The sequence below is a fragment of the Vicugna pacos genome, chromosome 26, assembly GCF_048564905.1.
Source record: "Vicugna pacos chromosome 26, VicPac4, whole genome shotgun sequence".
NCBI lineage: Eukaryota > Metazoa > Chordata > Mammalia > Artiodactyla > Camelidae > Vicugna > Vicugna pacos.
Genome location: NC_133012.1, coordinates 15,436,052 through 15,448,668, shown reverse-complemented (window position 1 = coordinate 15,448,668; position 12,617 = coordinate 15,436,052). Strand labels below are relative to the sequence as shown.

The window sequence follows — 12,617 nt, the reverse complement described above, 5'->3', positions numbered from 1 at the left end:
AGCACGTTCTAAAAACACCAGCGTGTGTCTTGCAGGTGAGATCTTACAAGTGTCTGGTGCCCTGGTTTTACGTCTGGTGCTTCGTTTTTTTTGCAGCTTCAACCAGGGAATGCCCCTTGCTCACCTGGCTTACATTCCCGAGTCTCACGGGACTGTAACAGCTGTAGACAGTTCTGTGCAGGCCACCACACCGGAGCAATGCACAGACAGCAGATGTAAATGTACCCACAGTCTTAAGAGGTCTCACTGCTTGTCCTGGGGCTTTGGGGCAGGCTTCAGGCTTGGCGCCCATGGAGAGGCCTGAAGGGGGCTCTCAGGGAAAGGAGGCCAGTGGACGCCACCCCTGCACTCTTCCCTCTGCTGCACTTCTGCTCACCATTCTCTCTTAGAAAGGAGCTTATACACTCGGCTGGAGTCCTGATTTTTGCTGCCCAGGGGACACCTCAAGGCCACCTGGCTCTGGTAGCCACCAGGACTTAAGCTTGTGGCCCCACAGGAATGTTTATATTTGCATTCATTAAAAGCTGCTGCCTGAGGGTCTTGCTTCCAATCAGCCTAAATCTAGGTGTTGAGATCCTCCTCTTTGGGAGGACAGGTCTTGGTACACCCTCAGTTCTTGGGAGCAATTAAAAATAAAATAGGTTCCTTGGACAATCACAAAGGTTTCAGAGACAGTCAAGAGCTAGGATAGGGTTGAATAAGGTTTATCTCCTAGTCTTGTCCTTAAAGGCATGTTTTGTCTCATGCATATGGAGAGACTCACTTAAGATGTAAGAACACACACAGACAAAGTATAGGGAGGGAAAGAGATATTACATGCAAATGGAAACCGAAAGAAAGCTGGGGTAGCTATACTAATATTAGACAAAACAGACTTTAAAACAAAGACTGTAATAAGAGACAAAGAAGGGCATTACATAATGATAAAGGGGTCACTCCAACTAGAGGATATAACATAACTATTTATGCACCCAACGTAGGAACACCTAAATGTATAAAGCAAATATTAACAGACCTAAAGGGAGAAATATAGAGCAATACAATCAAAATTGGAGACTTTAATACCCCACTTCTATTAATAGATCATCCAGACAGAAAATCTGTAAGAAATCATCAGCCTTAATGACAGGCTGCCTGTACCTCTTCATCTGGCTATTCATCTGCCCTTTATCATATCCTTTATAATAAACTGGTAAACCTAAGTAAATTTATTTTTGAGTTCCATGAGCCCCTTAACAAATTAATCAAACCCGAGGAAGGGTCATGAGACCCTCTGATTTACAGCCAGTTGATCAGAAGCATAGGTAATAATAGCCCGGGGATTTTTGATTGGTGTGTGAAGTGGGGCAGTCTGTTAGATTGAGCCCTTAATCTGTGAAATCTGATGCCATCTCCAGGTAGATAGCATCAGAATGGAGTTAAATTTGTAGGAAACACAGTCAGTGTCAGCTGAGAACTGGAGAATTACTTGGTGGTGTTGAAAAAACACAGATCAGAGTACTGAAACATGTTTCAAAACAGATCAAGCTTGAACAGTTTTTAAAACGGGAATACTATTATTTCACCTAATGACATAAACAAACATGAGCTGGAATTATGCTGGAAGAAAACATTTGTCACAGATTTTGAAATTATAATATTAATGTTTATATGGAAAAAGGATAGAAGGAAAAGTATCTGAAAAGAGTAAAGAGAGATTAACCTTGCCATATAGCCAAACACATTAGAAAACCTTAAGAGTCAAAAGAATTTTTTTAAAGCATATATTGGCAAATGGATATTGGTAGATCAATGGAACTAAATTAAAAAATCCAGAAAAATCCCAAACATATATGGCAATTTAGATACAATAAAGACAAGGTCTCAAAATAGTGAGGAAAGGATAGATTGGTCAATAGTGTTGGGAAATTTGGAAAAAATTAAACTGGAGCCCAACTCTCGTATTTATAATAGGATTAGAAACCAAATCAAAGATCAAAGATTTAAAATGTTAAAAAAAAAATCTTAAAAGAACTGGAAGAGAGCACTGGGAAATTAAAACCTTGGGGTGGGAAAGGACTTTCTGTGATCCCAAATTCAGAAGTCATAAGAGAAAATAATGACAAATTCCATGACATTAAAAAAACAAAATGAAACAAAACTTTACATGACAAAGCTCAACGTTAAGTAAAGACAACAAATTTGGGGAAAACATTTGAAACTCGTATCACAGATAACAGGGATAAATTCTCTACTACATAAAGAATTCATACAAATTAATAAAAGACTAACAACCCAACAGCAAAATAGAATACACAGGTTAAAGAAAAAGAAAGAAAAACATCTTCAAATCAAAGGAAAAGATGTTCAACTTCACTGGTAGTAAGATAAATACAAAAAAAAATTATACTAATATCATTTTCTGCCTATAAATTGGCAAAGATCCACTGGCATAATATATTACATTGGCAAAATATACTATGTTGGCAAAAGGTGTGGGGGAATAAGCAATGTGTAATGGAGTAGAAATTGGTACAACTTACTCTGTACGACAAGTCTGCAGTACCTGTAAAAATTACAAATATGTATACCACCTCAAGAATGTACCCAACAAATATACTTACATTTGGTTAAAACATTTTTACACTGCATCACTGAGGGAGAAGGAGGGTGGACCTTTTAGGAAAGTTGGAAACAATAAAAATATCCATAATAGTAGTCTTACTAAGTCATAGTACATCCATAAAACAAGTACTCTGCAGCCATAAAGAAGAATGAGGAAGTGCTTTATATAGCAACTTGGAAGCTCTCCAAACCATATCAATTAGTGAGAGGAAAAAAAAAATGCAAGGGAATAGTAGGCTACCATTTGTGTAAAAAAAGAGGGAATAAAATCCTACATATACGTATTTCCTTGTATATGCATAAAATATCTCAGGAATTCTATATATACAGACTCAGCCAAACAACTTTGGATCCAACAGAAGAGAAACTAAGTTGCAAGGGAAAAAGAAGTAGAAGGAGACTTCACCCCAAACCGCTTTATACTCCTAAAATCTTGAGCCAAGTGAATTTGTGATTGAAAAAAATTAAGTTAAAAAAAGTTTTCTAATATGCTCATTCATTTCAAAGTATGGCTCATCTTCATCTTAGAACTTTAGTTTTATCTAAAGGTATATATTAGTAATATGTATATAAATACAAGTTATTTGGAAAGAATATAATAAGAGAGAATACTTATCCTATCCTTGAAACAGTCTTAAGAATTCTGAACCAATCTGATTTATTTTGATCTCAGTAGCAAGTACAACCTATAAAATAATCTAAGAAATATATCAGACTTGCTTTTTAATAATGTGTACTATATCACAGAACTTATTTGAAGTGAGAACAAGCAAACTTGTTGGCTTCTATCTTCAAATAAGGTGAATGAGTTTATATCTAACCCTACCCTGACAGAGGACAGGAATTAGTTTATAGATAAGGAATGTCAGTAAGGCTCATACCTCCAGGAGAAAGACACAGGAGGGCTAAGATGATGGCTGGGGCTGATATACCTAATGACCTGGGTAAGCTAGCCTAAGTAGATCTCCAACCAGTTGAAGATACCACCTGACTGTGCAATAAGAAAAAGTTCTTGGAAATTAAGTAGAAGGACAGGACAATTAAGCCAAAGTACTGCAGGAAGAGGAATTATAAAGACTACAAGTTGCACCATCATGCAATTTTGGAATACCTAAGATAAAAAAGTTACAAAGGATTAGAAATCCAAATGGCATTGGACAGCTTAGCAATAGAAGCTTATATACAGACAATAGAAAAATGCCTTCAAAATTCTCAAAAACCACTTCAACACAGGATTTGAACTTCATAAACTATTAAGTGTGAGAGTATATTAGGCCATTTGCAGATTTTAAAAAAGTCTCAAAATTATTCTTCCAAGCATCTTGTGGCATACTGTACTTTCTAAGAATGGCTACAGCAGTATTTCTGGTCCCATATGCTCTTCCCAGACTTGCCACTCACTCCACCATGAAGAGGAAAAGACTTTTCCTCCCCTGGTCAGGACTTTCTGATTGCCTCAACAACGTGAATAAAGCAACAGTGACACTGAATGACTTCAGCAGCTAAGTCAGAGAAGGCGAAGATAACTTTCTCACAGCTCTCCCAGGATGTTCATCCTGGGAGCCCTGCCACGATGTGAGGAAGCCCAGGTCACACCTAGGTGCTCCAGTTGAAGGCCTCTGATGATGAGCAGAGAAGACAAGAGCTCTCTCTGATGAACACTTTCTGAGTTGAAGATTAGTGAGCAAAATAAATGTGTTCATTGTTTTAAGCCCTGCCAGTTGATGCAAAACGTGGAGCAAAAACAAACTATCTTCATTAGTCCCTAATCAAAATTACAGACTCACAGGAAAATAAGTGCTGTCATTATTTTAACCACACGTTTCAGGGTAATTTGATATTCACCTCTAGTTATTGGAACATATCTTTACTTAGGAAACTACTGGGAAGCAGTAAAGCAAAAAACCACGAAATAGCCTGAGAGAGAAAAAAACATAGGATTCAGGAAAAGGAGAATCCAATACAGGAAAGTGGGAAAGGGAAATCCCAGGACGACAGCTGTGCAGCAGAACCTAGAGATCACCTGACAGGTTTGATGATGTGAAGAAACGACTTGAAAAGTATTTTTCAGAGCTGGTGAAAGATGTGGAAAATTAAAAAGATCAAAGGAAACAAAACCAATGGAAAATGGAATTAACTCCAGAAAAAAGCAAAGTTATCCCATGAGGAAATGTAATCATGATAAAGTGCTTGGTTCAACAGCAGAGAATATTTAAAGAGTCAATGTAATGAAAATCCCAAACATGAATTTAAGTAAAAACTATGATATAATTTCACTGAAAGGACGAGGAGAAAGGAAGGTTTGAGAAAGATACCTAAAATCCTCACAATCATAACAGGAAGTCAACAGATAATACCTAAAATGAAAGAATCAAGAGACAGCAGTATGTATATATTATTCAGAAAGGTGAAGGTAAAAGACTAAGAAAAGCAGCTAAAAAAAAGAAAACAAAGTTGCCTCCGAAAGGTATGAATATTTGTGTGAATGTGAGGATGCAGAAAGTAGAGGGTTGCCTCTTAATACCATTTGCATTTTTAAACCATATTTTGATTAAAGTAAATAAATATATACACATTTTTATTTGTTATATGCATACTTACTATGGAAATGCTGTTGAAGTAGGAGCTAAAACTGGAGGATTCTTCCAAAACTCATCCAATAGACTCTGAATAATTTTTCCAAGATCTGAGTGCATTGTAAACTAAAAGTAACAGTAATTCAGGGTAATCAAAATCACTTTCAGAAAAAGATTTATCAAGTCTCATCAGGATAAGTGTCACTCTAGAACTTAATCTTAAATCTACTTTTCAAGTCAAGAATGATATGAAAAGCAGAAGATATTGTGTCAAATGAACATGATAGCAATCCACATCTTACAATATTTTCTTATAGAATCAATATCATAGATCATGTTAAAAGTCAATTTAGCTAATAATGGAGCTAAAATAGTTCCACACTTCACTATTTACAATAATTTGAAGGTTCAAAGGTAAATACCAAGAGTACATTTAAGTTATAGTTCTTCATGTTAATCAATCATATACATATTCTAGGAACTTTAAGGCATGTTTGAATTTTATCCCTTCCTAACAACTATAGAAGAGCTACAAAATTCTAACATCAACAGATGCTCACCACTGAAAAACAAATAACCTTCAAATCAGTATTATCTATTAAATGTAGTGAAAATGTTTGAAATAAATTATACCACATACATACATTGCTTACTAACGGAGAGGTAACATACACTCCTTGTTTGTCCACTAAGTGATGTTGTATTGGTGGATAAACACTGATCACTGGTTTTTCCTGAGGAAATTGTGGAGGGAGCAATCTGGTAAAAGTAGAACAGATTGAAAAACAAAAACAAAGATGACAGATGTTATAGTACACAGTCATAATCTTCTAACAAAGTTACTCAAAGCAAATTACATTTTTACATTTTCATTTGGATTGTAATAAGTGCTCTGCTCTATTATGGTTGTTCAGTCAATTAAAATATACAAAAAGATACACCTTGGCAACAAGACTATAAAGTAACTTAATATAGTAAAACCTTAATGTGGAATAAGGATACCAAGAATTATAGACTATTCTTCCCACCAAACACAATATACCAAGCTGTCGAAAATCTCAGCTAAAAATTAGATCAGGCATTTGTACCAGGTGAACCATATTAACCCAGACTGGCTATATATTGGACCACAGGTTCAGACCATATGGTTTTCCTACTTTTGAAATGCTGCCAAGAATGATTTCACTATATATTGACTTTTTAAAAAGCAGATAAAATGGAGAGTACTAGTATTGGAACAAGGTAGCTGTCTTCTAAATGTCTCAATTAACACATCTCTCCCAACTTTGAGGTCAAGCACATGGTTTCAAGTGAAGAACAGTAAATTCTCAATACAAAAAAGAAAGAGTAAAAAAATCTGAACCTTTTTTGAATTACTACAAACTTAAGATTACGGAGTGAAGTCTTTAAAAACGAGATTTTACTGGGTATGGAACCTTGTTTTCCAAATCTCCAAAACTCAGACGAATATGTCCCTTTAAATTGCCTTTCTTCCTCTTCTGGCTTAGAAAATTATTTATTGTCAAGAAGCAAATGAAGTCCTTATTGGCTCCTCCTACTTAGCTCCACCTAGGGCATGTGATGATTATTTCATTTATATCATTGAACAGGTTAAACTAGTTTGGTAAAAAAGGCAATAAATGGCCTTTGTAGCCCAACCAATGTGCAGTAACTACCCTGATTACGCTGTTCACTACCTATGTATCTATAATTTGCTCTAATTTGCAGGGCTGCTGTGAGGATGCAAAAAGCTCCCATATATATAGATAACATATCTTAATGGTTGGCACTGTTATATATTCATGCTTTAACTCACTTATTCAACTAGGATTTACTAAGGCCTCCTATATGCAGGCACCATGCTAGGCAATGAAGCTATGAAGATGAAAAAGCACAGTTCCTGTCTTCAAGTTAGGTGCCTTTTTACTTTACCCACTGCTCACTCCAGCAGCCACTCACCTGATACAATCTGAGGTGATGACTGCGTTCTTTCATACTAAGGACTAGTAATTGCACTTAAGACTAAATGAGTACTTCAGTGATCACTCTGTCCAACTTTTCCTCTTTGTAACATTATAACCTCATGATTATATTTTTAACTTTTAATTTTTTTTCTTTAAAAATATTCAGCAGATCAAATTCAGCCTTGAAATTTCTGGTTGATGTAGTTTATCTGTTGCTGAAAACTAGAATATTCTCACTTGTTTCTGATGTCAAGGTGAACACACCTCTAATGGTTTTCCACACATGATCCCTTTGGTTGTTTGTCATTATCATTCTTACTCTTTCAGCTGACCTCCAGTTAAGACTTTGGTGCAAATCAATAAAAATGATTTTAGTACTAAGGATTATTATTACATCTTTTTATTGCATTTCCTCATTTATAGTTTCTTAAAGCTATATTACAATGATGTCTTTAAATTTTTTATTTTATTAAATTGTGTGAGTTTAAGAAATTGTTGTTATGGGAAAGGAAAACAAGTTCATTTTAAACAGTTTACTTCTAATAATAATTAAGAAACAATAAAAAGATTTTTTAAAGTCATATTACACAAAAAAATAGGATACAATTCTACTCACATATTAATGTTAATTGTCAGGTTGTTTACGGTGAATGGCAACCTGTATTCCACATCTTTCTGTATTTCAGCTATACTGTAGGAGAAAATTTGAGAAAAATATTTACCTGAAGTTATAAAACCATAAATGTTAAAAACAAATGTTAAATCTTTGGGTCTACTCCACAAGTTCAAAGCCAAGTAGAGCATCTTAGTGATTAAGAGCATGACCTCTTAAATTAAGCTTCCTGGGTTCTCATTCTCTATCATTTCTTTGTGTGCTCACAGGCAACTTAATTTGTGTAAGTCTTCACTCTCAAATAGTAAATGGGGATGTTAAAAGTATCCGTCTATCTAAAAGAGTTGTTAGAGTGAGATAATGCATGTAAAGCCCTCCACGTAATGCTATAGTGACTGTTCAATATACGTTAGCTATTCTTAAATAAGCATTTAGAACACACATCTGAGTTGGAGCCTGTCTAAATTTGTACTACTAAAGTTTTAACTCAGTTTCCAGATACTGTATTTTTACAGAAAATTTTATAGAAAACAAAGTGAATCTCATTAAAATAATGTTTACTTAAATCACTGGCAGGAAGTGTTCAATTCATTGTCTTGCAATTATATTCTTGACATTTATTTAAATTTTTGACAAGTTACCTTTACAAATGAGGTAGCAAAGATAACTGAAGGTAATAGTTGTAGTACTAACGAGAGCTGAACCATCAATACCAAATTCTAAAACAACAGGTCAATTATGGCAATTGATGGGGTTCAGGATGTGCTCCAAAATGTGGCACCTTGGCATCTTGAATATTTTGAGCAAAGGAATGTAAGAAAGTAGCAGAAACAGTAAGGTTACTCTGACCTCTGCCTCATCCCCCCTCTTCCTTTAAACAGGTCATAAAACCGCATTAAGAGCTGCCTTCCCTATACCAAGAGGAAAGGTTCTTATCTCAGAAGACAAAGGGATGCCAAGAAGAATCCTAATGAACTGATCTTGCTTTGTCATCATTGTCCTCCCCACAACTATTCTCCCTGCCCCCACCCCCGTTTACTACAATTACAAGCATACTTCTCTTTATTGTGCTTCACAGATACTGCCTTTTGTTGTTGTTATTACAAACTGAAGGACTGTGGCAACCCTGCCTATTGGGGCTATTTTTCCAACAGCATTTGCTCACTTCACGTCTCTGTGTCACATACTGGTAATTCTTGTAATATTTCAAACCCTCCACCAGCAGAAAGGTTGCAACTCACCGAAGGCTCAGAAGATGGTTAGCATTTCTTAGCCATAAAGTATTTTTAATTAAGATAAACACATTGTTTTTTAGACATAATGCTATTGCACACTAAGCAGACTACAGTAGTGCAAATATAACTCTTACATGCACTGGGAAATCAAAAACTTTATGTAACTTGCCTTCCTGAGGTGGTCTGCCACTGAACCTGCAGTGTCGCACTTCTTAACCCATCATACTCCTTCCCAACTGTCCACTCGGCATTCAGCCTTGCACAAAATTCTCAGGTCTGCTGCTCTGAGCCTTCATTTCCTTATGAAGGCCCCCATGCCATATAAAACTTATATTAATTAAGTCTGTAAGGTTTTCTCCTATTACTCTTTGTCAGTTTAATTTGCAGACCCAGCTAGGAACCCCAAGAGAGTCCAGGAAAATTTTTTCCTCCTCTACGCTAGCTGCATTGGACAAAAATGGCAGATGTTTGTTTTACTTAATTAAAATAAGAATCATTTCCTGAATATTTACTACAAATGTGACTTTGAATTTTTTGGTATCTTAAATAACTTTTTAAAAACTTATTCCAAAAAAAATTCATTCTCATTGGGAAAAAAAAAATCTTTCCAAATCAGTAAATGTTATTTTACAACATTTTTAATGGATGCATAATGTTCTAGTATATGTTCAACCTATTTTGTACTATTGGATATTTAGATTGTTTCCAAGTATTAATACTATAAACCATGCTTTGATAAACATTCTTACAGCCATATCTTCATGCAGACAGGGAGTACTCTTTAGCTGTAGATACACACACACACACACACACACATTTTAAAGTAACACTGTAATCACACCACAGAGAAAATTTTAAATGACCTTCCACTAATAATTTTATTTTCTAGGTTCTCTGAGAGAAGTGTATTAGTATGGTTTTACTTCAGTGGCTCTGAACCTGTTTGGGACTAAAGAAAGCTGGAACAACAGATAACTCTGTCAGAATGTGTGATTAACTGGCAACCTCATTTCTTTGATAGTCCCTAAAACTATAAACAGACCTTGAAATGCAAGGGAGGCACTAATTATGGTTCAAAGATTCCTTTTGTAGAACAATCTTTCATTTCCTAACTTTATATTTTGTGTTAACATGGATTTTGTAACTAAGACTAGGTTCAGTTAAACAGCTGCCATACATCCAGCATCTTGCAAGGAAATGAAAATACAGAGATGGAAAAAGTGTGGTGTTTGCTTTGAGGGGGCACACAGCCTGAAGAGGAAGGGGAGCAACTAAAAGAGATCAAGTCAAGATACTGATGTCATGCATTTCCCAAAGGGCTGGGCAACTCAAGCGAGGGTGTTTAGATGATCCCCTCCAATAAGATTCAGATGCTTACACGAAGATGGTAGATGGAGGTTAGACAACTTCCTTTTCCCACCTCAATCTCCAGGAAATATAAAAAATGACTTTTAAGAAGCAAATCTATCTCGAACTAACAAATTGATACAGCTACCCAATAAGTATAGCAAATGAAACGATACTAAAATAATCAGTGAATTGAAACTACTCCACTGGTTCCTCAAAATGAACTATTTTCTCTATGAACTAGTACTCAGGTTTCCTGAAACCCTGGTATTTGCCATGATTAGAAGTCACAAGTGAGCAAACGTCTGAAGACATGAGGTCTCGGGGTAGGATGTCATTATTGAAAGCTAAGTTGCCGCTGTATGCCAGGCACTGTGCTGAGCCTACACCATCATCTGCCTATGTCACACATGAGGAAATCCAGGCCTTGATCAAAATTATCTAGGCAGAAGAATGTGAGGGAACTAGAACTGGACTGAAAGCTCCATGAGGACAGAGCATGTCTATTTTAGTCACTGTTTACCCCAGAGCCTGGCACATAGTGAGATTTTTTATAAATCAATGAGTAAAATAAGTAAATAAAAAGCAAATCTGTAACAGTGCTGAAAAGCAAACAGTACTGACAAGAAACTTTGAGGAATCTTTGAAAGATAAAAAAGATGGGAATGGATTTAAGAAATAAGGGTTCAAAAAAAAAAAAAAGACATATGAGAACGAAAGGCAACCCAAAACATAAGACCAACGCAAAGCAGGAGCCTTTGCAAACCCTTGAAACAACTCAATGCAGACCAGAGTGCGGAGGGTGAGGCAGGGGCACTTCTCAGGGTAATGCAGTGCATGCAGCGGGGAGACACGTGGACCAGGAGGCACACAGCACTCTCCAGGTGCCCTGCTGGTTCCAGCCAGTGGTCAGCAGTAGCACCCGCCCCTCGGACAGCACGGTGAGGCTGCCTCTAAGGCAGCAGCGCCTGAGGACCCTACTGACTGCCACGAAGCCTCCATTTCCAAAAGACAACTTTCAGCTTGACCCGTACCAAAGCGAGTCCTTCTTCCTCTATCACCTGAGGCAGACTCTGATAAACAGTTAAATATCTACAAACAAGGCAGCCAGGAATCTCAAATACAGAAAGGAATACACTGAAAAGGTCTAAACAAAACAAAATCATGCAAGGCATGCACCAAACTCAGTAAGCCCAAACACAAAGACTCAAGGAAACAGTTCAGTGAGAAACAGGAGACTATAAACTGTGTAATATCCTCAGAGGAACAAAACAGCACATGCATTTACATACACACATTGGTTGATATGAAAATGAACAATTATGAAACTGGAAACTTAAAATGAGCACCTATGTCTGTGAGCTTGTTTCTGTTTTGTAAATAAGTTCATTTGTGTCTTCTTATTTTTTTAGATTCCACGTAAAAGTGGTATCATAGAAAACAAACTTATGGTTGCCGGGGGAATGGGGGTGGGAAGGGATACATTAGGAGTTCAAGATTTGCAGACAGTACTATATATGGAATACATAAATAACAAGTTTCTACTGTATAGCACAGGGAACTATATTCAATGTCTTGCAGTAATCTACAATGAAAAAGAACATGAAAAGGAATTTATGTATGTATATTTATGACTGAAGCATTAGGTTGTACACCAGAAACTGATACAACACTGTAAACTGACTATACTTCAATTTAAAAAAAAAAAAAGCTAAATAGCTCAAATAAATGGTTCAGTGCTCTGTTTGGAAGATGCTTCATACTGTATGCCTCTTTTGCACAATACTGAAGCACTTTGGCATATTAAATAAAGGCTTTCAGAGATTCTAAACTCTGATTTTATTTCTTTTCTGTATCTGTTTAACATGGACCACTTATTCCACAGTATTTTTTGAACAGTGTTCCATTGAACACATTGGATAATGACAGATGTGCAAAGAGCTATAGGAACAACAGAAGCAAGCACCTAACCTAAACAGGAATGGGGGCGGGTGGGGTCTTCTGGGAAAAAACAACATCTGACCCACATTTAAAAGTCAACTAATAGTTAATAGCCAGGAAAGAGAATCGGGAAATGAAGTGGACGTTCTAGGCAGAGGAAACACAATCAGAAAAGCTTCATACAGGAACTAAAAGGTTTCTAAAAGCCTCCAGATCCTTTGCCATTAAGGAAACTTTACATTCTGTCTGTTGACACCTTTCCATCAGTCACATCACCATCTTCCCTGACAACTAGGCATTAAGCTAAGAAGGCTGGACTCTTCTAGGGAAGAGTTCG

General features: G+C 36.4%; 1 protein-coding gene across 1 annotated transcript in view; it reads right to left on the bottom strand.

The window, feature by feature from the left end:
• The window catches only part of VPS37A (VPS37A subunit of ESCRT-I), a 32,357-nt gene that overhangs the window by 13,843 nt on the left and 5,897 nt on the right, over positions 1-12,617 (bottom strand). Inside the window, exons 2-4 of the mRNA XM_006198027.4 lie at positions 7,761-7,835; positions 5,825-5,939; positions 5,206-5,306 (exon numbers count right to left, since the gene is read on the bottom strand). Of these exons, the coding sequence (XP_006198089.1) occupies positions 5,206-5,306; positions 5,825-5,939; positions 7,761-7,835 (291 nt within the window). The remainder of the gene's footprint in view (positions 1-5,205; positions 5,307-5,824; positions 5,940-7,760; positions 7,836-12,617) is intronic.